This window comes from Centroberyx gerrardi, chromosome 1 (assembly GCF_048128805.1).
Source record: "Centroberyx gerrardi isolate f3 chromosome 1, fCenGer3.hap1.cur.20231027, whole genome shotgun sequence".
NCBI lineage: Eukaryota > Metazoa > Chordata > Actinopteri > Beryciformes > Berycidae > Centroberyx > Centroberyx gerrardi.
In genome coordinates, this window is record NC_135997.1 from 11,029,294 (window position 1) to 11,056,404 (window position 27,111).

At 42.5% G+C, this 27,111-nt stretch overlaps 1 protein-coding gene across 1 annotated transcript in view; it reads right to left on the reverse strand.

Annotated features, from left to right (window-relative positions):
- Window positions 1-13,552, reverse strand: part of pcdh17 (protocadherin 17) — a 56,418-nt gene extending 42,866 nt beyond the window's left edge. The window contains exon 1 of the mRNA XM_071910834.2: window positions 10,834-13,552. Within this exon, the coding sequence (XP_071766935.1) occupies window positions 10,834-13,329 (2,496 nt within the window). The 5' untranslated portion in view covers window positions 13,330-13,552. The remainder of the gene's footprint in view (window positions 1-10,833) is intronic.
- Between the last annotated feature and the right edge of the window lie 13,559 nt (window positions 13,553-27,111).

The window sequence follows — 27,111 nt, forward strand, 5'->3', positions numbered from 1 at the left end:
TCTCCTAAAATAGCACTGTTGTTTTCCCCCCTTCTTGAGACGTTTTGTGTACACACATTTAACCAGCTGGTCTGGGCAGCTACAACTGGGATCAGTCCTGTGTGGAATTATTGGTACAGGAAAAATTGAATCTTTAGTGAAAGGGAACAACAGGCTTTAATTGATTTTAAATAATTTGTATATATCTGGAAATGTGAGGAAAGCAGGGATAAAGAGAGAAAGGGTTGCCATATGTGGTCTCGGTGGGTACACTACTAATCATAAGGTCCTTGCTCGTTGATAGCTACAACAGCTTTGCCGTTAGCCATAGTCTTGAGTCAGCGTTGACCTCTCTTCACCCTAATTAATCCAAAGCCAGCTCAGCGCATGTAAAAACCAAAGCTGTTACAGAGGTAATATGCCTAATCATACGCATACTGTATAAACACGCATATCGTCACTGTCGGATGAAAACCTCACATCTCCCAAATGTCTGCTTTTCAGGAACTGAGAAAAAATACTGCCTTGTTTTCAGATTGCCCATCATGCATTTTAGAGTTTAGCCAACGAGTTTGAAAGAGCTTCATCGGCTCAGGGGTCGTAGAATTTTGCAACCACGTGAATAAATAAACACGTAAACCCACACACAAACATATACCCATTGAGCAAGAAGTCTACTGAGGAAATGAAATGAAATATACACAATTTTAAAAAGTTGGCAAATTAGCTGGCATGATAATATAACTGTTGTAATATTATTGAGGTAATTATATATCTTAAGAACGTTGGTAACAAAATAATTACGTTTGGAGGATGCAATGATCCGTTGTTTTTTTTTAATGATATGATTGTTTTTCCAAAATGGATTTATACAGAAGAAACAGAAGAACGCAAGCCTATCCTAATATCTGACACCATCTGCGACATGTCAGTACCAGTCTTTATTGATGCCTTTTTTTTTGGTCTTTTTTAGAGAGTCTTTAGCTATTCTGCCAGTTTGGTGCCCACTGCACTTGATCTACAGCAATCTTTTCATGACCTATTACTGCCTGTGTGCACAATATCAGAGAATGAGGCAGCACTCAATGATTTAGTTTCAGTAAAAGAAGCATTAATAATAAAAATGAAGCTAAATGAAAAAAAGCATATTCATCTGTTAGATCTACTCTGTTTTTCCTCTTTAGATATGGATTTATAAAAAACAATAATTTGAAATCATGACTTAATGCAATATTATGATCAAAAAAATTTCCAAACAAATAATTCACTCATTTGAGAAGATTTTTAATTTGAAAGCGAGCCTGTAAGGGCACAGGCTCGCTTTCAAATTAAAAATCTTCTGTTACTAATCTACTGTTTGGAGCAATTCGAGTATCTGAGTGAGCATGTCAGTCCATTTAGGTTTTTCTACCCATTCAGACTGATATTATTTAGTCCTCTTATCTAGCATTTGTATCAAAATTGACTAGTGAAGCGAGCAATTCATAACATAGTGTTAAAGTTTGTGGGCTAACAAGAGAGAGAGACAGAGAAGGAGACAGAGAGAGAGACAGAGAGAGAGAGAGAGAACTCATAAACAAAAAACATAAAAGAACAAAATTATTCCATTTGAATTGTTCCAGGAAGCACAGTTCCATGGATGAAAGGATTTCAGATATTTCCCAAAAGCCCAGAATAGAGAGGTTAGATACTAACACACACACACACACACACACACAGAACGCACGCACACATATGTTTAATATCAATACATGCACATATACTCATATATCTACACACACCTGCGCTCTCTCTCTGTGTCTCTCTCTGTCACACACACACACACACATACACGCACACACACACACACACACACAGCAGCAGATGGACTACGTCCGGTTTCACTTCAAGGTGACCTATCTGTGTGTATCGGGTCAGTGGTGATGAGGTATTTGAGCAGAGGAGGGGGCAGGCGCAGGAGCGACAGGGGAAGGGAGGGATTGTGTCCGTACACCTGGGTAAAAACTGACAGAAAAGGCTTTGGGTTAATGCTGTGTTGTCAAAGCGCTGGGCAGCCAGCTCCTTTCAAACTCTTTTAAGTGTGTCCATGGTGCATTAAGAATCTGTCAGGCTAGCTTTAGCATTAATCAGAGAGCCCACAGAAGAAACAATCGCACATAATCTCAAGCTCTAAACCCCGCTGACCTTCCCTTCAAATGCACAGATAAACTCCCCTTCAAACCTCAGTCATTTAAAGACACACAGGCACGGGCCCCGTCTCTGGCGATCTTTTGTTTTTTTTCCCTCTCTGCTCTCCCTCACTTCTCTCTTGCTCTCCCTCCCCTGTAGCCCATCTGATTGGTTCCTCCCACAGCAGCACCCATGTCTCTCCACCTGGGAATACATCAACTCAGCATGTCAGTGTGACCTCAAAGACAACGCATGGAGGCAATGTGAGAGAGGGGTTCATTTCACCCCATCAATCTGGAAATAGGAGAGGAGAGGAGAGGAGAGGAGAGGAGAGAAGGGAAAAGGAGAGGAGAGGAGAGGAGAGGAGGGAAAAGGAGAGGAGAGGAGAGGAGATGAGAGGAGAGGAGAGGAGGGGGAAAAGGAGAAGGAGAGGAGAGGATAAGGGCAGAATATTTGAGCTCCATTCATCATGTCAACAGCGTTGAGTGTGTATAAATAGCAAGATCTGTTCAGAGTTATCATTGAGCCGACGCCTCCATCGTGGTACTTCATTTATTAAGACTGCGTGCGGATCGATGCAGCAGACATATACACTCTGCACTGGTGACAAGATAATCTCATCATCATGAATTTGGCTTGGGTCGTCAGTAACATGAGCAATTGCAACGCTTATCTGAGATGACAAGAGCAGAAGGAAAGAGAGGGAATCAGAAAAGGAAAGGAGTGGGGGCGAGGGAGGGGGGGAAGAGAGAGAGAGGGAGAGAGAGGGAGAGAGAGAGAGAGGGAGAGGGGTGGGGGGAGAGAGAGAGGGAAGGGGGGGGGGGGGGGGGGGGGGGGGATTGCTTGAAGTGTACCCAAGTTCTTTCACCAAATAATGCTCAGAGCCATAGATAATAAAATATTTCTGCACCAAACAGAGCTTAGATCAATAAGAAGTGGAGCGGACCGGCAATTGATCTGAATGCTAAAGGCCCCAAAAAGATTTCTCTCCAAGACGAAAAGCCAGTGAGGGGCCTATTGAGCACAACTGTGTAGTACAATAGAAAGAGACTAGACCGGCCAAATATACCATTTTCAATATGGCATTAGCACTCTGCATCACCACTAGTACCCTGAAGAGCAGGCACAGCCAAACGATTTGACGACGGATCATGTGTGCCCACCACTTAGTGAGCCTTTTGTTTAGGAAACAACGTCTGAGAGTGCCGACTCATTCTGCTCTGTTGCCACAAACAGATAACAGCCAGCGCAAAACACAGTGCCTGTCAATTCCCCTCAGACACACACAAGGCCTGAGACACGGGAGTCAGATTTCAAACTGCGCTACAAATATAAGGGGAAACAAAAGAGACAGTGGGATCTCTCCTATTAGATAGCGACAGGCCTTCTCAGACACAGCAGTGTGCGCACACACGCACACACACACACACACACAAGCATATGCTGGTAGGATACACTGAGCAGAAAATGTTCCTCAAATTGCTATTCCATCCAGAATGGACTACTGCAATCTTATCCAATGTTTAGGTAATTTTGTGAGGGGCATTAAACCTGTTTTACAATGCTTTGTTTTGACAAGTAGTTAGATGAGATTAGACCCAATGAGATGGTATTCATGGTATATTCCTCTGATCAATTAATCACATAATAATGAAGCTGAAGTTGTGTTGTATAAGACAAAGAGAAAGTGAAAGAATGAGAGAGAAAGAGAGACAGAAATCATTTCTCTCATACTAATGAGGGAGAAGGTGAGAGGAGATTCACATAACTCATTCTTTTAGCTCTGTGTTGTCTCTACAGCACATGCCTAGGGGGCACAGTGAAGGAGGATGTGGCAGAAATAAAAGCTCTCTCAGGTTGGACTGGCGCCAAGACACAGCAGTGCTAGTTCCACTTTGTTTGACTTTGAAAGTGTTTGATTTACAGCAAGGAGACCCAGCTGCTGGCAGTTCAAAGAATACATCGCCATGCCATGTACACCCATGTAGCCTTCTGTGTGCTGTGCCTCTCAGTGCACATTACCATGAGGTCGGTCCTATCTGCACCCATCTACAGCTCTGACTCCAACACCCTGCTGCTCAAAGCGGTAAGTCTGAGGACCCCAGGGGGCATCTAAGAGCCCTCGGGGCGTATGTGGCCCCTACGGGGAAGCCCATTCAAAACTAAAGGAAGAGCGAGGCTTGTGCTTCAGAGCACAGCTGGTGGTAGGACAAGTGCATGTGTGCGTGTGCACGTACGTACACACATACACAGACACATGGCGGCTGAATCTTAGCTGGATCCCTCCACTGTCTGGAAGGTAATATTTTGTTCTGTTTTTTTGTGCCCTCTGTTGATGCTAGGTTGGCCCCTGTGCGTGTTGTTTGAGCCAGATCCACCAAGGTCAAAAGGTTCAAAACCCCCTGGGGGCCGTGCACAAAAAATATACAAGTTACTTTCTATGTGGATTAGAGGTAGATTCCTGCAGATTCCCCTAGAAAACAGAGCATTCTGAATGGATCTATTTTAGAAAGAAAACACACTACAGTGAAAGGTCTGTCAAGTACGGAATGCACATATCCATCTGAGGTGTAGGCGGTATTTGCAATGCTACAGAATTGTGCGCAACTCGCAGTATCAGCAAGGTCAGGAAAACAAGACAAACTGTCACATAAGAAAACAGTTACAACAGACAAAATGCCAGGCAATGTAAGCAAAAGCAGTCATGCTTTCAACAGCCTTCTAATAATGTAATGGATAAATCCACCCGAAATAATTACCGATTCAGATTAGGACTTGGTTCTAAACCACTTTGGCTGCCAGTCTGCCTGTGGAACGGAAACTGAGTTAAACATCACTTCCAATCAAACAAAATGACATAATTTCAAGCTCCGGTATCAGTGAATCAGGCAAATGACTCTTCAGCGGATTCCTGATGAACCATTTTTCTGTCTGATGCCCTCACCACAACACACACACACACACACACACACACACACACACACACATTAAAATGGAAAAGTGAATGCATGCTGAAAATCCACAGTCTTATTATAGTGCCCATGTCATCTCCAATACGCTGCCTCCTATTGACCAAGCAAATTGGTTTAATGTGCCTGGCCAATCTGGTCATCTCAGAGGTCAACTTGTGGTCTCATATCCTGTTCCTCTTTCTCCACACTGGTCGGGAGGTCTGTTCGAATAATTAAATATATAAACTTCACAGCACAGATAAGGCTCTGTTGCCATATAAATGTACAACAGGCTGGCTGAAACTATTTTTAGTGGCTGTCAAATTTTCACTCTAATTGTCTAACCTTTATACATTCTGTAGGTATGAGTGAATTACTGAATGATTGAGTCTATGCATCTATGTATTTATCTGTGTATTTTTACATGTATCAATGTATGTATCTGTCTATCTATCTATCGATTCAGTCATTGCTCTGCAGAGTTTGACCCTACAGTAGTTTGCTAAGTGTTACAGGAAGAAGTCTGTCTGGTGGTGGGGATAGTCAAAGGCCTACATGCTTTATATTCAATTATTCATCAGGGTTACTTGGATTTTGAGAACTTGTAATAAATAAAACATTCACTTCCACTGCTGCCTCCAATCTCATACAAACTTTCAGTGTACTTGCACTATGTATCTGCAAATGGGCTATTAATTGTGAAAATCTTGGAAGAAGTGCACTGAATTCTCAGCCTGAGCCTGTCTCACTTTTTTCCATGGGGATGCGGGGCGAATTAAAGATTAAAAGTGAGGGTACAACAGAAAGACGATATAGTTTATTTCTACCACAGGAGATTTTTTTTCTGTCCTGCTATCGGACATTTTAAATGTTTCATCTCCGCTCAGGACATCTCTCTCAATTCTCTCTCGTATAACACACTGCAAATTCTGTTAGACAGATGCGTCTGTAGTAGCAAAGAAAGCAAATGAAGAAGAGTCAGTGGAAAAACATCAACATGAAAAGCAGATTATGCAAAATGGAACGATGAATGCTCATATTCTGGTTATTTAATATTGGAGTTTCTGTTTCCCACTTACCCTGTTTTCTGCCCTCTTCTTCCCCCCATGTTCACAAATATGTAGCAGAAGATCTCGGATGTTTATCGTGACATCTTCCACTTGCCTCTGATTTGTTAAACGCTATGATTTATTAATGGAAGGGGAAGCAAATATAGCTGCTGTGTTGTGATCTGCGCTACTCTGCTCGTACTGGTGCATCTGTACTGAAAGAGAGACAAACACCCGTGCAAACACCACAGCCAAAAAAACGACAACAATAATGGTTGCTAATAAATGAAACATTCAACGACAAAATTTTTCTGCTTTGGCTATATAGAGATAACATAATTCACCGCTGGTCCCCAGAGCAACATTTCGGGGTCTGACTGCACTTCCCTTTCAGTAGTATCTATCATGTGAGCTTAGGGGAGATGAAGAAAAATAAAACTGCCTATTAATAATTCAGAATTTCAGCGTGTAGTGTTATGTACAGTAGCAGCAGGTTTATTTGAGAAAATATGAAGATACACCCCAAGGCTAGCCGATAAAGTCTTTTTAATGTACTGGCAAGCTAAAATAAAACAAATCTGGCCTAGTGGCCCAGAAGAGCTCGACTGGGGGACAGAGTACACAAATTACACATGCCTTCTTGAACTGTCTCTCATTTCTATAAATGACTCTGTGCACTGAGTTCCTGCGCTGCTCAGCCCCATCTGCAAGCAGGCTTCAGTACATACAGGTTTACCAAACTCACTGTATAGAAAGATACAGAGCAGTGGAGTTATCTAAAGATGAAGGGAGAGGGAGAAAAATGAAATAAAGAGCGCTTTTCTATTCATTGCCTCAATGGCCATTGAAGTGTGGGAGCAATTTCAATACAATATAGAGCAGAGGCTCTGATAAGTCCTTTCGGCAGGATCCTTAAAAACAGCCCAAGCCAGATAAGTGTGCGTCTCTGTATGTGTGTGTTTGTGTGTGTGTGTGTGTGTGCGTGCGCTGAAGGAAGGGTGTTTCAAGGCTCGGACAAATGCAAGATTGTCATGCTCATAGAAGAGAGGGGCTCTGTCACGGAGGCTGCCAGCTAAAGGCTTAAATCACATGCCTGGAATACACAATGACTTCATACACACAAACACACATACACACACACACACATGTACACACACACATACACACACAGAATCTCCCTAAATTATGCAGAGTAAGACCATTCCTGGAAGCATCCATATTCAACATCTGCTCAAGCTGCATTGTTGGCATGCATGTGATCAACCTAAACAGATCAAAGGAGTGAAAAATCTATCTTATATATTGTGCATAACGCTGCTTAAATGGTCACAATCACACATCTTAGCTGCTTTTTCCAGCCTTGTTTAAATCTAGACAATGGGTTTTTGGCTGCCAGTCAATCTGAGAACCGTCATTTCAGTGCCTGAATTTATTATAAAGTGTTACATGCGACTTCTGCGTGGCTGTTGTAATTTATATGCAATGACACTATGAAAGAATTATGGATAACATAGGATCAAAAAAATCGTCTTGATAAATTCAGTGATTCAATGCCATTCACAACATGTGGGAGAAAAAGAGGCAGGGAATTCAAGAAAGAGTTAGTGTAGATTTCATGTGTTCAGTTTATGTATTTATCTCTGACATCTCTGAACCTTCTTAAGTCAGCGGAGAGACTAGAACCCCTTTTCTCCTTGACACCCTCTCAATGCCACTCTACTCAAGGCAGATTGTCGCCACCTAAAGGAAGCTTTTATAGCCTTTCTGTCTTTCCCTTGCCTCTGTACCACCTGCACCATATTAACATGGATGGTCTCCCACCGAGACAGGATTCTGTTTAATTAGGGTTTCGTACCTAATCAAATTACAACACTCTTATCAAAACAAATCAATGTGGTGATTTAGGGGCCATTTAAATGTCATGACACAGAAGCCATACTATGTTTGGTAACTGAGTGTGTACCGTGAGGGCAGCTTCTCTCTGAAGATAGCAAAGGAGAAACTTATAAACCAGTCGGAGGGCCACAGCCCGCCCGGCACAGCTGCTGAAGCCAAACGTAATGCGGGACAAAATCCTCAAACGTATTCGAGACAGAGTGGGCGCAGGCTCACTCTTTGGAGCGAATTACTGAAATCCCTTCTTCCTGAGCATTGAGGAATTTTGCACCGGATTGGTTTTAACCTTGATTCCACAGTAAGTAATACCCTTCAACGCCTTAAGCGGAATTAGGCATCATTACGTATCATCCATCTCCTTACCCCAGGAATTCTCTTTACAAATGAAATGAAGCTCTCCACTGGGCCTGGTGCTGGCACAGTGGTGACAATGATAAGGCCAGCAGAGCTCTGCTGATATGTTCCTATTATTCCCCTCTCCCAGCTAGAGCACAAGCCCAGCCTGTCTGCCAGTGCACCACTATAAAACATCATTAGGGGCCAGCAGCCGTGTGGAGAGAGACTGGGAGTTCCATGCTGCTACAGTTGCCCTACTAGGTGCAGATGAAGACAGCAGCGCTAAGGTGCCCTTGTGAAACTGACTGAGCGGGCGATATGCTCTCTCGCTTTATCTATCTCTTTATTTATTTTTCCTATTTAGCCTCTCCTCCCCTGGCAACTGTAGTGACAGATAGGCTGAGAGGCCTTGGGATCGATGGAAGGGGAATTCTGTCTTTGTTTCCTGACATTTTTCCCATAGCCACTCTTCTCTGACTCAGGTTACTTACTGTCCACACGAAGAGAGAGGGGAAAGAAGCGGGGCGGGGGGGAGGAAACGGATACGCTTCTGTACGTCTTTAGAAGAAACCTGATGCCCCAGGCCATCTCCCTCTACACAGGTTTCTGTTGAATAATACAATAGAGCACCCTGCGCGCCTGATGCGTCGAGGGGACCCTCTGTAAACAACAAGACACCAAGGAATGTGTTGTTGCTGCTCCTACTTGTTTTCCCTTTGACTGTCTGAAGGAGGAGAGAAAAGGAAGTGCACAAAATGGGCGTACGGCGGCTTCACACAGCCTAATTCATCATGGCTACATTAGGAGAGAGACAGCCTGCAGAATGGACCAGCAATTATTCTGTCCCTCTGATTAGGAAGCCTTAACGGTCTTTGTGCTGACCCTTGCCCTATGCAGCTGGCTCATAATAGAAGCAGGGCTGAGACTGAGAGTGGGAACAACAGACAGTGGCCTTCCTCCCTGGTGGGAACATGTCACATCTGATCACAGTCATCCTCACATCCATGTCCAGAGCAAATAGTGGGATAGAAAAGATAGCAGAGAGCCTAATAGAAAGGCTAATAGATACAGTCCATCACAATGTACTGGAAAGAATGACATACTCTAGTTCTACCAAATAATATCACGCCGCAGACAGAACCAAATAACATGAGTGACCATAGACCTGTTATTTTATCACATTATATTACGTTAAGAACATAATATTATTTGTGAACAACAGGTGACATAAGACAAAGGGTTCAGCTGGCTCCAACTGCCCTTTATCTCAAATATTGCATACTTAGTGGTGTACACTTTGTCTTAAGTAGGACAATCCTAGTCTGACACGACAGACTTTAATGGGCTTAAGGCCAAAGAGACACAGAAGTTGTCACGTTAAGGCTTATACACCCAAGTACTCCCCACAAAGACGTATAAAGTAAGTATAATCTGCTAATCTCTAGGAATTAAATTCACCAGAACTAGCCACAAAAATCATTAAAGCCATATAATTTGATGAATGACCTCATATTAGTGCTGATATTATTAATGTGTACAGGTATGTATCACTGTAGCACATTAATTACGATATACCTTTTGAATTTTACTACAATAATTGGGAAAATTTGTCATAACAACCCAATTTAAATACAGATCTGATGAGTGAGCTTCTCATCCCGTGAAAATGCAAACAAAGCATTATTTTGCAACAAAATTGGAATGGGTGTTAACTTCACTCTTAATGATTAACACGGCCAATATGGCTCTGTTTATGGAGATTTGCAACTCATCAACTACCAAGGACTGTATAAATCCACGGAATACTAACAAGGTTTAAGAGGGAAAATATGCAATATGAAGAAAACACTTGAAGTTCTTTATTGATTGAGCTCTTTCATTAGATTTAGCGTGGCTGAATATATTTTTAACCACAGAAGCTAATTATTGGATCATGATATTATAAGATAATATATCACCTCTGTGGGAGCAGTCAATAGTTTATATTCAGTTGTCAAGACCTCCCTGCTGTTTCACACTTGCCTACTTATAACTCAGCCCCTTGCAGACCTTTTTCTTCCACAGGAATGAATTGACAGTAATTCTGTGTTTTATAAAAACGTCTGAATGAAAACTAATTTAAAATATCTGGTGTCGGTTGTGTGACATCATACATCTTCCCAAATTTCAAAGATAACTGATTTTTGTTGATGTCACTGGCTCTGCTCTATGAGAGCTACTGAATGACTGTTTAATCCTTCTAATGCTCATCCCCTCCTCCCTCCTTTTCTCTCTCTCTCTCTCTGAGCTCCTCTGCCTCTCTCAATCTGTCTTTCTCTTCTCTTTTTTTTAATCATTCTTCAAAATAAGAGCCGAAAGTTGATATAGGAGATTGTTGGAGTTTTCTGAGGGTTACGATGTTGAAACGGTCTCACATTTTAAATAGTCAAGTAGAAGAATGTATTTTGTCTTACCTGTATGATGGACATGCGGTTAGTAGGTGTGTCTGTAGTGCTGGTGACTGGCCCTGTGAAGCTGGTGTGGCATCCCACGTGGCCTTGGGGCACGCTGAGGTTATTGGCAGTGGGTTTGAGGTACATGACCTCTGACCTTGGTGAGCTGAGTGGCAGGCGTGTCTGGTAGTCAAAGTACATAGGAGAGGTGGCCAAAGAGGGGCTGCTTACCACATTCATCACATTCATGGCATCTCGCTCCTCCACCTCGCTCTGCACCAGCATGATGTCGTTCTTGTTGATCTTCTTCTTCTTGCCTTTCCCCAGCTGTGGGTGCGAGTACTCTGCAATGCGACAATTATAGGTACGTATCTCCTTGTTTTCCCGCTTGCACTTGATTGCTATGGTCACCATGGCAGCCAGAAGCATGACGGAGATGATGCTGAGAGTGACAATGAGAGGCAGGGACATGTCCCAGTTGCGGTTCTCCTCATTGATGCGTGGCTCTCCACCAGGTAGAGGGCCGTTGTAAGCTTTGATGATGAGCCTGGCGGCAGCGGTGAGGGTTGGCTTGCCGTGGTCCATGACCCGGATGATCAGCTCCACGATGGGGCTCACATCCTCCCAGAACGGGTGGGCTGTTCGCACCTCCCCGGTCACCGGATCGATCTCAAAAAGGTGCTCTTCATTGCCATCTGAGATCTCATAGGTGAGCCTCCCGCTCTCACCGTAATCATTATCCACCGCCCTCACTGTGGTAACAATGTAGCCAACGCCTACATTACGAGGCACGTGGATCTCGGCTGTGTCGTTCTGGAGTAGCGGTAGAACAATGACGGGGATGTTGTCATTAACATCCAGAACACTGATGCGTACCGTAGTGTTGCTCTCCAGGTGAGGAGAGCCGGCATCTTTAGCAAGGATCTTGAAGTCAAAATATTTTATTTGCTCATAGTTGAAGGATCTCACAGCATAGATGGCTCCATTAGCAGCATTCACATTAACGTAGGTGTTGACATCACCTCCACTCACGTTGGAGTTGATAATGCTGTAGTACACTGTGCCATTCTGGCCTAGGTCTGGGTCATGGGCTAGAACTGAACCCAGGAACTCCCCGGGGATGTTGTTCTCTGGGATCTGAAGGAGGTAAACAGACTTGGTGAAGCGAGGAACATTGTCATTCTCATCCAGAATCTTTACGGTGAATGACTTTGTGGAGTTTAGAGGAGGGATGCCATTGTCTTTGGCCACAATGGTCACATTGTACTCATCCTGCTCCTCTCTGTCCAGCGGCCTGTCTGTCACCACTGTGTAGAAGTTATCATAGTTCTCCTCCAGTTTAAAGGGGACATTACCCAGCACTCTGCACTGAAGCTGCCCATTCCTGCCTGAGTCCTTGTCTGTGACACGGACCAGAGCAATGACAGTGCCTGGGGGTGCTGCCTCGCTGATAGCCCCCTGTCTCACAGACACAAAGCCTATAGATGGCCAGTTATCGTTCCTGTCAAGCACTTTAACGGTGACTTTACAATGGCCGGGGATTGGATTGGGACCTAGATCCTTCGCCTGGACATCAATTTCAATAATTGGGCTCTCTTCGTAGTCAATTTCTCCCTGAATCTTTATGACCCCTGTTCTGGAATCTATGGAGAAGAGCTCCCGGATCCTCTCTGGGGCATAGCCACTGAAAGAATACACTACCTGTCCATTGTTGCCCTCATCAGGATCAGTGGCATTTAAATCGATCAGCACTTTACCAGGGGGTGAATTTTCAGGGATTTCCACAACATATGAGGGCTGATCAAACACAGGGCTGTTATCATTGGAATCAATAACTTTAACATTGATCTGCATGGTCCCTGACCGAGGATATTCCCCACCGTCAGTGGCAGACAGAATAAGGGTGTGATGGCTCCGTTCCTCTCGGTCTAATGGTCGTTGAATAACTAACTCGGGGAATTTAGTCCCGTCCCCACGGGATTTTACCTCCAAAGAAAATAGATTGTAGTCATCTCGCGTTATCTGATAGGTTTTCAGGCCGTTTTCCCCTGCATCCGGGTCGTGCGCGCTGGTCAGGGGAAAGCGCGTCCCCGGCGATGCGTTCTCAGAAATGTCAATATCAATCTGATCCGAGGGGAAAGTTGGCGAGTTGTCGTTGATGTCCTGAATATCTATTTTGATCATGCAGATCTCCTTGTCGTTGGCAAACACCTCCATGGAGAGCTGGCACTTGGGGTTTCTCCGACACAGTGTTTCCCTGTCGATGCGCTGCTTGGTGTACAGCAGTCCGCTCTGAGGGTCCACGTCGATGAGATGCGGGGCAGAGTTCTCCAGCACCCTAAAGTTGGCTTTCTTACCCTGTCCCTGCCCCGTCTGTTCGAGTCCGAGTCTGGCATCTTTGGCAATGTTCCCAATAACTGTCCCCGGACCCTGTTCCTCCGGGACAGAGTAATTCAAGTTTTTCAGCGTCAGGGCTTGAGCCCATAAGAGAAGGAAAAAGAAAATAGAAAGATACATCCCCCCGTTCCGTTTAAGAGCGCTTATAATTTGTGATGTGTTTACGCTTCCTTCGACCTGTTGATATGCCGACAAAATTTGGTATTTATTTTATTCATGATCAAACGAACAGTTCTGTTCATCATGTGAGGCCTTGGTAATCGTCTTCGCGGATTGTCTTTTTGCGCCTTCTGTGTCTCTGTATCCTTCTCTCTTCCAGCAATCTGTGGTGCTGAGCACCTAATTTATATTCAGCTGAGCGCCCAGACTCATCTGAGCAATAATCGCAATCCGGTCTCCACCAAACAGAATAGTCATTGTAAGTGTTCACTCATACCACCTAAGAAAGAAAATAGAAAAGAATATATATGTCGATTAGTCAAACAAATAAAAACAGGCTGAGCTACACTTGCCATTCTGCCAGTAAGAAATCAGATCCACCGCTGAGCCAATATGAAACACAGCTCATGCGTAATTCATCTCCACAATTATGGGGGAAGCTTGTCAATTAGTTAACCTTGGGAAGCGACTCGGCGCAGCCCTGATACATAGGACAATGACTCCTCTTGTAGGCTATTTACTACATTATGATGAGCACAACATTCAGCATACGGTATTTTAATCAATCTCTGTTGTGCAACGGGCGACTTGACCCAAACGCGATAATAGCCCATTCAGATATTATGAGGATGCTGATTGGAAACTGTAATAGGGCAACTTTAATAACGTGGTAACACTGCAGACGTACAACTAAAGACGGCCTATTGTGGCGGCTATTTGAATAAGTGTGTATAAAATGAGCCTCTTACACGCATTAACAAATCCGCATAATCCGGATATTTAAAATGAGCCCTATGAAAATTCAGAAATGAGCTGCCAACATCTCAGCACAGCCGTTTAATTCTCTCTGCTGCTGCTCTCTGTGTCTCCCTCTCATCCTCTCTCTCCCTCTCTCTCTCTGCAAGATACAATGGTCCTTGGGAGAAGCTGTTGCATCCTCATGCATAGGGATGGAGGTGAAATAACCACCGCTTAGAAATGAGCAACAGACACGGCTCGCAGTGGAACATTAACAGAAACAAAAGAGACCTAGAGAAAAAGAAAAGATAAAGCATGAACTTACCAAAAAATTAAAACCGCCGTAATGGTAAAAAAAAAATGCTGTAAAGATGAAAAGAGACAGTTCCAGCGGGGTTCAGGGAGAGTTTCCCTCACCACTTCAGTGCCACCCGTATCCCCTTTCCCCTCTCTGTGCAGGGGAAAAGCCACCAGCCTCCGATGCACACGCAGGCTACAGTGCAGCGCAGTGGAAATATAAAAAAGTGCTCCAGAAAAGTATGACTGTAATGTCAATGAGCTCAAGTCCTCTCCGCTGTCTGATTAGGATGCAGCGGCTCGCCTTGTGCCTGCAGTGAGTCACCGTTCTTCAGGGGTGGAAGGAAATTGTTCTGAGAAATACGATGTGGAAAGAAAGAAAAAAATCCAGATGAGGAATAAGGTAGATCCAAAGAGGATATCGGAGAAGCGGTCAGTGTTTTTTATCCCAGCCGAAACAGCGCTGGGTGACAGATTCCAGCAGTGGCATTTTGTCCTTGTCCGCCGTCCCCGTAAAAGTCCACAGAGCGACAGTAGCTGAAGAGGCGGTCAACAACCACGCCGCATTCCGCCCCGGGTCTCTTTATAGCTGTCAGAAAAAGGGCTATTTTCGTGAATATAAAACACAGCTGTATTTTGGTATTTTGTGCACGTCGGACAGCCTTCACCACATAGAGCGCTTCCTCTCACTGACTGAACTCCGGACACCGCATGGTGCATTAAACATTGTCGCTGCTCCTCTGCCAACCAATGAATTTGAAGAGGTGGGGAAAGAAGGAGGGATTCAAAAGCCGCTTTAGGTGCAGACTACAAATGATTGGTGGCCCGTGGTTCACCGGTGGTGCAGCTGTTTTTCAAATATCACACTTCATTGTTGTTCGGAATAAAGCAAACATGCTTTGGACTCCTTGCCAAGAGGCTATAGGGGTCCAGTAGAAGTCGTTTGAAATGTCAGTTCACTCATTTAGACAAGGCAAGTTTATTTTAAAAGCACATTTCGTACCCAAAAGCAATTCAAAGTGCTTTACGCAAGATATAGCCTGTAAGACATTAGATAAGAAATACAGAATGAGATAGGCTACATGAAAAAAACAAATAAAAAGAGATGAAGTGTAGGTTATAAGAATAAAGAGAATGAATAAATAATCAGAATTAAAATGCATAAAAAGAATAAATAAATATTCAACAATAATAAAAATACAATGAATTAAATCAATTCAATTAATTTTAATTCACTACATTCCATAGGCATGTACGGGCTTACTCATCTCAGGGATGAAGGCTAGAGCAACTTTTATTTGGGGGCTTTTTAGGCTGATCAAACGCCTTTATTATCTAAATTCATTGTATAGGCTACATCATAATAAGCAGAGTCAAACTAAAGTACCTTACATGAAAATAGAGTCTCTTGTACAGGAGAAGTATAAATTAATGCTTTTCTGAAAATAATCGATTTTGTTTACACTGACGGTGGTTTGCCTTATGACCGACTGGAGGTTCATTGTTTACTATTTATCTACCTTTGCAGGCTTGTGCCTTTTAACTTAAAGGGCTTAAAGTCTTACCATTTAAAGGCAAACCTATTCCCTTTACCATTGCCTTGATTCTGTTTATCTGTATAACGCTATCCTACATTAATATGCCTGTCTATCATCTTGCCACCTAAGATCTGAGAAGCAGCAATGATTGTGTTTATGTATGTAATGTATGTAATTAAAAAGGTTTAATAACTGGGTAAATAAAATTATAGAAAATTGAATGTTAATTTGCAATCAAAATGATTCCATTCAGGTATTTGACGTGACAGTGGGGTCCAGTACTCTCTTCCTCTTAAAGATTATTCTAAAAACTTTGCAAACTTAATTTTAATATCTGTCTGTCTGTCTGTCTGTCTGTCTGTCTATCAGTCTATTTTGGTTCCTGTTCTAACAAAAATCAAGAGCAAACCATCCATAAAAAAAGTAGTTTATGAAGCTACCATTTGACCAATCTTGATATTTGCAAAGACAGCAACAACCCCTGACAATCCTCCATAGGTATTCATTCATTCATTTGTTCTTTTTCTAAACCTGCTTATTCCTATTCAGGGTCACAGGGAGCTGGAGCCTATCCCAGCATACAATGGGCGGAAGGCGAGGAAACAGATTGCCAGTCCATCGCAGGGTTAACACAGATAGAGAGACAACCACCCACACTCACAACTATGGACAAGAGTCTCTAATTCACCTGAGCTGCATGTCTTTGGACTGTGGGAGGAAACTGGAGCACCCAAAGGAAACCCACGTGAACACGGGAGAACATGCAAACTCCACACAGAATCAAACCTGCTGGGTCCTTCTTGCTGTAAGGTGACAGTGCTTATTTAGTATTTAAGAGTTTCTCACCAGATAAAATTGCCAGATCGTTACACTGAGGCCTTTTAGTCCACTATTGACTTGTATGGTTGTTATTTGGTCATTGCTCTGCAATTAAGTGGCAGAGTGAAACAACACCCTTCATTTGGTACAAATATTTCAACATAAGTCAGCTTTGTTCAATGTAATCTCGTAGTCCAGCCATGTATAAACTTGGGTCTCAGCCTCCTTGACTTTCCTGCTGACCTTTCTCTCTGACAGGAGGGAGTGACAGGAGTGTCAGGATCATCCGTTAGTCAGATGGCCACCAAAGCTCATTATTAACCAGAAGGTTTGATCTATTAATGTCAAGACGTTAATAACCGATGAAGGTAAATGTCACATCGCTGTTTACATCTGCATACAGTGTGTGTGTATGTGTGTGCCTGATGTCTGTGCATCTCTGTGTGTCTATTTAGATGTATATGTTTGCTGTATGTATCTATGTACCTTCCTCTGAAGAAGTTATCAGGTTGTGTGGGTGTTCCCAGAATTACAGAACACTAGACCAAGTGCTGGGTAGCAGTGAGCCAGATATTTTAAGTAAGATGGTTTTTACAATATGGTAAGCAGCGTGTGTGGAAGCAATCAGAAAATAATTCAATCTGCTCTTGAATAAAGTTGAATTATCCTTTTCCTCAAGACCACATCATTCCCGCCACAGGCTTTGATAATTTTGCCAAATAACACATTAGCTTGTTTCCCCCCAACCATGGGTATGCTACACACTAAGCTTAAACAATGGCTGGAAAATCACCTGCCTTGATGAAATGTCACCAGTGCTGCGAGAGATAAACCCAGCCATTAGCTGCTTTCTTCATTAGCCCAATTAAATGGCCCTCAGGAAATGCACTGACAGAAAGCATATTTGGAACGGGGTGCTGGCGAACAGCTGCATTAAAACACTATTTCGTAAATTAAATTTCAATCTAATGGCGATGGTCTTTCTTCAGGTGGTAATAGGAGAGAGAGGGCCTCTTCCTGCCTACACTGTTTAACCCATTTTTGAACTCTCTCTCACTCCCTCTCTCGCACTGTCTGATTTCACTCTGTCCTCCCTCGAGCGATGAAAAATGTGTTCCACTCTTCCACCATAAAGAAATTTAAGCCATGAAGGGAAGGACTTTGTGGAGTTTTAGTGTCCTTTTCATGAGCATTTTCTCTACCGTCTCTGTCTGGGCGCTCAGGAATACAGTCGGCGCTGACTTTTACACATGGCAGAGGAGAGCTGCCCCCACTTTCACAACTGCCTCCTATTTACAGCGGCTGCCCGGCACTCACCTGCGGTTTGTTTGCCACACAAATGTTTCCAGCTTGCCATTTGAATCTGCACTTCCTTTTCCTCCTCACACAGTTCAATTATTATGTTGGAGGAAAAGCGAGGGCAGCACCTCATGGTTCACTTCAGTTGCTGTGGTTCAGTAGTAATGAAATATTGGGCTCCAACACAATTTGACTATAACTCTTTGCCTCGCTCCATAGTGTGAGAGCTGGAACTACAGTAGCATTGTGGAAATTTGTAAAGAGATTTTTAGCCTTCATTCTGCAAAGACATACCTTAGCTGCAGCAGCCATTGTATGGTACTGAGAGTGAGACTGGAGCACTACCTGACTAAGAGAGGAATGCACTGATGAGCATGGTGGGGGTTTGCAGTTCGAGCCACAGGAATTTATCTCCAGTATAAGTTCACAATACAACTCTTGTTCCTTGTTGCTATCTTTGCAACAGAGCAGCTGGGAAACTGATGAGCCTTAAATCCATGACGTGGCTTAGCAGTTACCTCTAGCCTCAAGAAAACAATGCTTTACTCATAGGGGTCAATGGACCGGATGTTTCTATTCAACATCCACGCTGTGTGTGTGTGTGTGTGTGTGTGTGTGTGTGTGTGTCTGTTTGTATGTGTCTCTAAGTCTGTCTGTGTGTTTGTTTCTAATTCATCTGTACATGGCTTGAAGGTAAAAAGTGCTTCTCTTACAGAGGTCAATGGACAGGATGTATCTGTTTGAGTCAAACACAACCTGTGTGTGTGTGTGTGTGTGTGTGTGTGTGTGTGTGTGTGTGTGTGTGTGTGTGTGTTGTGTCTACCAGATCTACACTGCTTGCATGTCCCGAGAAATTTTCCTCGATCAATGCTCCCCTTCTTACAGATCCTGCCTCAAAATACACTTCACTTTAGGGATGCTGGGTTTCTGTGGGCGGAGGGCGGGATGTTGGGTTACCACAGTGCAAGTCTTTGTTGACTTGTGTCAGCAAGATGTTTATAAGTTGATCTGCTTGTACACAAAAACCAATATAGAGATTATATTAAAAAAAATAAGCTTCACTGTTGTCAGCCTTGGCTTTTCACAAGCGAATTGCCTGGAAAAGACTTGACGTGTGCTTTCTACATTGAGGCCTCAAATGAATGAAATGAAATGCTGGAGTTGGATGCATGCATTGCTCCTCACAGCATGCTGCCAGTGGAATGGCGCTCTTCTCTTCTGACAGATGAGAGAGTGAGAGATGGGTTCAGCTGCCACCTATGGCTTCCCAGCATCACCTGGCTAACAGTGAGCCAACCCATGTTGGGCCAACTGAGGCTGGACACAGAAGGATGGCACGGTAATAAGAAGCGTGCCTGTGATGTTGTCAATGTGTTTTTATTCATCCTGAGATGCATTTAATCACCTCTTCTCCCACCTGGAGAGCCAGGTACAGGGCTGGGAGCTGAGACCTACACCTCTCTTTGGCATTTTTGCCTGGCACCAAATGACACACTCACACACACGCACACAGTTTATGATCAGCGTCCACTACATTAAAAATCTCCATCAGCCATCTGTCCTCCCCTGCCTCTCTTCGGTCAGACCAGTGTGAATCGTACTTCCCTTTAAAAGTGCTGCATCCTTACTTGTTGGGTTTTCAACACCGTTGACATTATTATTTATTTTTTTTACCAGAAGGTGTAAGATAAAGCTCCAATGGGGACTTTCTAATTATTGTTTTGTCAGTTTCAAAACTCGGGAAAAAAAATTCGAAATGATTGGTATTGGCAGCCACTCACACCTTTCCTTGCAAATGCTTTTGTTTTGTTAATTAATGTTAGAGAGATTAATTAAAGCAACAAACAGAGGTGTTTATCAGACACTGAAAAGGGTGACAGAGGAAGCCCCCTGAGAAACAATACACAGACAACAGCTTTTCATCAACACTTATTTCCAGGATTATTAGCTGTTTTTTCAATCTGGCAATGGGAAACAACTCTGTCTAATAAAGACTCATCTGCCCATTGAAATTTAGCAATCTTAGCTTTACAGACCAAAGACAGTGCATTAGGCTACACCATTCTGTTGTGATACTTGTAAGGTCTTGAATGGTTTTGAATGAAAGGATCCACCAAGTGGTTTATGTTACGATATTGGAAAAAAAAGGCTTTCTCTCACAATAGTAGTTTTTCCTGGTTTAAGCAAGCCCAATACTGGGGAATAACTTCTGTAGGACCCAAACCCAAATCAATTTTGTAGGTTCCATCAGTACATATCCTGAGGATGTGAGGTGAGATATGTTCATCCATTTAAGCAAAGACTAGAGGCTCTATTCTTTGGAACACAGTTAATGCCTTCCTCCCCTTGTGCTCCTGCAAACCCACCTCAAACAAGTTATTTCAACTGTAATTTCAACTATACTTTGTGATTTTCTCTTTGGATTTCCTTGTTTTGCTTTAGAAATACACCATAATCACTAATTAAGCTGTATTCATTTGAGGTGTGAAGGTGCAACACAAATGTATGCTATGTTAGAAGCGCAGTATGCTGTCAGTGTTATACATGGTCTTTCACTGAATAAGTCTGCTTCATTTACATTTGTGTGTAATGTGTAGGCTAGAGTTGCAACTTGGCAACATGATGTGTGTGATTATTGATTGTGTTTAAAAGCCTCAGCAGCTCCACAGAAGTGTTAAATAATATTAGGGTTTTCTTAAACTGTTGCAACTGAGTAATTAGCTTGTGCATTTTAGCCAAGCCTTAAACATGACAAGGATTTATGATGCTTTAGTATAGTATCTGTACCAGTTCATATGGCTCTTACTTACAAGTGAGAATACTAAAATGTTTTGGAGAATGACACTGCATGTACATTGTCTATAAAGGCATATACATCATAGTTCCTCTGTTTTGCTCCAATTCATTCATTTTTATGATAAAAGACAGAAATAAGAGCATGGACTACTTTACATCAAAATGGGTCAAAGTGATTTTCTACAGAGGAGATAGAATCATATTGGGTCACTGCATTATTTCTGGAAATTCAGAAAGAACAAGTGTTGTAGGATTGTTGAAAATTACCAACCAATTTTATATAGGTGACCTAGTAGAGTGTCTATATTTGTCTTGCATTGGGCCTACTGTATGTGGGGGGAGTGGATTGGTCTCTCTCTCCCTCTATTTCACTTTTCATCTCACCTTATATCTGAACTTTAGTCTTCATTCCCTGGCTGGCTGCCTGTCTGTCCCGCTTCCTGGACCCGTAGCGTTCTGGTCTCAGACGAGTCCGGTCTTGAAGTTGCGTTCTGAAAGACATTCACTCGTCTCGCACTCTGAGTAGATTTTTCGAGGTCTTGTCTTTATTATTTCTCTCAATTTTGACGACTAATCTTCCATCTAATCATGTGGAAATCATAAGATGCACTCTCCCTGGTTCTCATTTACTCAACAATACTTTTGAGTAGCGTTGTCATTCAAAAAGAGGAATGCTACATGGTAAGGGCCTTGAGATTTCCCCTTTGATCTTGGGCTTGACTTAGATTGGAACTAGGCCAGCTCCGTTTGTCTTGACCAAGGTGATTTTGTCTCCAGGCTTGGTCTCTCCCTCTATATCTGAGTATCTCTGTCTCGCCCTTCCTCAGCTGCTATCTCCCTCTTACTGTCCCTGGATTATTCCAACCACTCCTCCTTCTCTCCTCGTTCTCTCCTTCCCTCTTGGTGCCCTCTGTCTCAGTCTCCCTGTAGTGAACAGGTGTATCTGTCTCTCTCCTGATGAGTTTATTACTCTGAAGTGTCTCCATAGTCCCAGCGGACCCCCTGCCTCCTAATACGCTTAGCCCTCACAGCTTATGTCAGCCAGAGTGGGTGGTCTGATAACGCTCCGCTTGATCAAGCCATCCGCATCAGGGTCCATCTGGTCCGCAGTCTCTTTGGTCAGCTCGTATGTCAGGGAGTAGACACACACACACACACACACACACCACACACATATAGACACACACACACACACACAGTAACCTTCCCTCACCCATTAAAGGTGACAGAAGTGACACTTTAGTGCGCTAGTGTGGTGACCAGCTTTCCAGACATAATCTGAAAATTTCTAGACATCTTCTTTTTTTGTCAGTGAGCAGACATGGAGATTAATGCAGAGTGACTCGGCTTGGTTCCTTCAACACATCCAGCCTCTGTGCTCTCAAGAGGTGTCGGGAATAAGTCCATTCTGTACACAGCAGTTAAAGAATTGACTGCATTCTCTATTCACTCTCAGGAAGAATTCCCTATTGTATCTCAGTTTGAATCACATGAAGCTTTCTTACATATCAACTTAAAGCTGCGTATATAGCACATCATCGTACATCATATGGCACATCACACACTGCATGTGGTAGAAGCAGCAGCACTAGTGGTAGTGGTTTATAGTTGCAGATTCTTTTCTGCATATTAAAACAGTAGGGCAAGTTTGAGATTGTTTAATTAAAGTTATTTTGTTTTAATTTATGGCGCAGACTATTACAGTTGATGCATAATGTCAAAGTAAGTACTATTTAATATTCAAGGATTACAGTAACAGGGTGATACTAAACTATATTTTTTCATTCATAATGTCACCTTCTGCTGTCTCTTGTGTATTCACAGTATATAAATAGCAACAAGCCAACACATGTATTGAACCAGTAATCCATCGCTGTCCCCGTTATTACCCTGGGCATCAGAGGCAAGACAGGATGTAAAGTGTTGTCTCCCATCAACCCAAGAGCAGTCACACCCCGCAACCTCCCTCCCACCAGATTTGCTTTCTCCCTCTCTCTCTCTCTCTCTCTCTCTGTCTCTCTTTCTCTCTCTCCCTCTCTCTCTCCTTTTCTCTTTCTCTCTCTCCCAGTCTCTCTCTCACTTTTGTATTTTTTCTGTCTCTCACTTCCTAACTCCTGCCACCACCATCCCCCCACCCCCCAACCCCCAACCCCCTCACCAGGAGATATCAAAGTGGTTGAAAGCTAAACAAAGACTCCAACCCATCCCCATAGAGCGGTGCGGTGCCTGTGCTTAGATGTGTTTCATGCTGAATTGAGAGTGCAGCACCTGATTCCCTCAGAGCCGCTGTGTGTCTTTGTAGACTCTGAAGGCCTTGAAGTATGCATATGGGCTATGCTCATAAGTAGATGTACAGAACAGCAGGAGACAACCTTTCGACACTATCAAGCACCTACAGGTTTTTCTTGCATTACAGTAACATGCACGGATGTGTGACATGCAAAATAATGTGGGCTGCGGCCTCTATATTCGGTATATTTACCACAAGCTTTATAGTTATTCATGGGATATTAGATTATTATATATTATTACATTAGTTGTTTGTTCTGAAGTAAGCTGACTTGAACAAGAAGTAATAGATTACTACTGGCATGATGCATTTATTATCCATTGGAAATCACAACTCCATTCATGATTAAAGTTTTTCTAAACCATATGCTCATCATCCATCATACAAAAAGAAAACATTTGCACTCTATACTTTAATGTCAAGGTGTCCATGGCAACAACCCACTCGTTTTCTTTTTCCTCTTTCTTCTGTGGTTTCAGATGAAACATACAGCCCAGACTAAGCTGGGCCTTTGAAATGTCTTTTTTTTCTTTGTTCATTTTTTGTTTCAGTACGAAATTCATCCAAGTCTTTTTTAACTGAATGTGTTTCATTTAAGTATAGAACTTTAAGTGGTTCAAGCATAACAAAAAGATCATTCATCTGTTGCAGAGGAGGTGGGAAACACATTAGCACCATCTAGTGGTAAGATTAGTACAGCCTGTCTGTCCAAATCTATAATCTCACCTGTATTTTATTAATGTATGGACTCATCATGTCATTTCTGTCTTAGCATCACGTCATAACATCACAGCTTCAACCACCAAAACAATTTACCAAGGGAATCACAGATCATCATGTGTCCACAGTCAGCCTGAACACTTGGATTTGCATTCAGTCAATATTACTTAGCAAGTTTTATGTATAGTCAAAACTTAGCACGTTATATACGCATGTATGTATGCAAACATGTTTATCTATGAATCTATTGATCAATCTATCTATCTGCCTAATTACATTTTTATTTACTTCCTTAAAAGCACAGTGAATTGTGAGTTTTGACTGATACTGTTTCACCATCACCTTGCATTTGCCAATCTAGTGCTTTGACAGACAAATCTCAAAGCAGAGCTAATTAACCAGAAAATAATGAATTCTGAATGTCAAGTAACTTATGAAATCAGTTTAGTCTAGTCTAGTCATGTTAATTTATAAAGGCTACACAAGTAACTTTTGAAATCATTTCATGATGTTCATGTCAGTTTGGTGGCTTCATGTTCTGTGAAATAGATCAGAATAACAATTTGCCAGAATAACAATTTGCTACTAATAAGCCTTTAACCATGAACCATGAATCTCCAAACCATCTAAATCAATAATGTCAAAGCAAATATCTAACATCTCTGCGCTCAACATTCTATGCGTTGCCATGGCATTCTTATGTGTCATGTTCTATTTAAAAACACAATGGTTTACAATGCATTATTCTATAAAAACCATTATAATTCTATGTAATAACCTATCAGTTTCAATTTGTAAGGGTGTATTACCAACATCAACACCCCCCCCCCCCCCCCCACCTCATTCATTATTCATTATTTAAATGAAATATATTATTATGAATGAAATATATAAATACTTACTGCCAATGCCAAATCTAGAATGTGAAACAAATAATATAATATTGCACACTTCTGACAATATGGTAATAAGAATGGAAATGAAACAATAAATTAGTCATCAAATCAATAAATCTGGTGCAACTGGTGTGTTCTAGAGGACATCCAGGGCGAGCACAACCTTTCCTCCCGGAGAAGCTGTCAACCCGTGACAGCCTGTTTCTTTGGCCAGGTTGTGCTCTATGCCTGTAATTTGCTATGGATTTTCTGAATTTTGCGTCTGGTTGTCTATCTTCATGTCTGTGTGATTCTAATTTCCTTTGGGGGTTTTTGTTGATTCTCTCCAGTATCATTTTTATACAGCTTTTTATTTTTCTTTGGTTATAATTCGGTTGTGTGCCTATGACAACAGGACCACGAGCTGCAGACTGAAGTTCAGCAAGGTAAATATTGAATAAGGCTGGGCGAATTCTAAAGCCCAGCCTCGCTCCCACTGGGACGTATTTGGTTTTGCGGCATCCATCTTTAATTGCACATTCTTTGCTTGTAGACTTAATAGTCAGTACCTATTAATTTGTGTAAGAGACTTCATGCCAAATGCTTAGAGTTAAATGCTTAGAAGTCCACAGAGCAAGAATAATTAGTTGTTATGTATGCGTATATGAGGGTTAATTAGTGTGGTTAGGGTATTCATATGATTCTGATATTGGTTGTGTTGTGTTGTGGTACAGTCTGTTCCAATGAGAGATTTGCAATTCTTGAATTTTGAATGCTGCATTGGCATCTTTACATAGATGCCAATGTAATTTTAAGGCTCAAATGTGTCTGCTTTTTTATATATGAGGATACACTATTCTGTTATTCCAGGTGTCAGTCAAGTACCTTGTACATATACAAGATAATCATCTCACTGTTCCCTGGGCAGTATTTAAGGATTTGATTATGAAATACGGTGTGAGGCTCAGGTCCTTCCACTTTTGAGTTCTTTTACTTCTACATTTTGTAATTTTTCTTTGATGGCCGTGGTGAAATGAGCAGTTCAGTTTTTCTCCGGGTTAAATAGAAGGAAGGAATGCCACCCAATTTCAGCTATGAAATAAGTTATTCCTATGTCCTAGGAAAGTTTGTCATGTATAAGGGAACTTTCACTACTTTCTCCAGAACCAGAAGAACATGTCTCAATCCCTAACCCTAACCCTTTTCTATACTGGATGCCTCAGGAAAATCTGCCATATACTGGATATTTCCCTAACAAAATCTCAAGCCATCAGCTATACATAAAAACATTGATCCAGCACACAAGATGGCTTGACCATGTTCTTCCAATGGAACAGGACTGTTTGCCTTAAGATGGACAACACCAGGAAAAAGGAAACCAGGGAGGCCAACAACCACCTGGCGCAGGACTGTGATGGACAAGCTGGCAAAGATGAACCTGACATGGGGAGAGGCACAACAGGTTGTCAAGGACAGAAGCCGGTGGAGAGAGCTCATTGCAGCCTTATGTCCCGTAGGGGATGAAGAGGAGCAAGTAAGTAAGTAGAAAAGGTGACTGTGTCAGTTTCCAGGATGGATTTTTGGAGATCACAGACCATTTTCTGGTTTGGATCTCATTACACCACCATAATATAAAGTTCACATGGATGCACAAGTTCAAACAAAAATCAATATCAGATAGAAGCAACACTTGGTGCTCTTGTGGATTCAGAAAAAAGCCCTTAGGTTCACAGGTGCCAACATGTTTCGACCTTCAGGTCTTCATGAAGGACTGGTCTTCATTCATGAAGACCTGAGGGTCAAAATACGTTGGTTCTAAGCCATGACAGTAAATGATTTTAGATTCAAAGCTTTAAGCCTCTTTTCTCCTTATTGGATTTGGAGTGCCTTGGACATACAAATTCCTCAGGTTTTCCTTTTTGAGACGGAATTCCAGTCATCCCAGATTTGAAATTGAATATATAAACCTAAATTGAGAGAGCTGTGGATCACCCAGCTGGCTGGACCTGAAGAGAGCAGCGGGAGAAGGGAAATAATGGCTTCCTCTTGTGTCCTGGAATTGTTCCCTCACTGGTTGTAGCTTCTCTCTTCCTTTTATTGCCTCCTTCTTCACTTTGGCTGAAGCTCCTCTGTGAGCTGCTGAATGGATATGAGTTCAGTAGGCTTGGCCTCTGCAATTTCTCTAAACTCAATGAAGCCTACTTCTGCAATGCCAAGATCTCTCAGCTGATGGACAGTGCGGTTGGATGAGGGAGAAGTGGAGAGCTGCCGGTGGGCCGGGGTGATTGTGTCCTTGGAGCCTGTTGATGATCTCTCCCTGAATCTCTGCTCTCATCTGCAGAAAAAGTCTTTTGAAAGAGATCAGTCTACA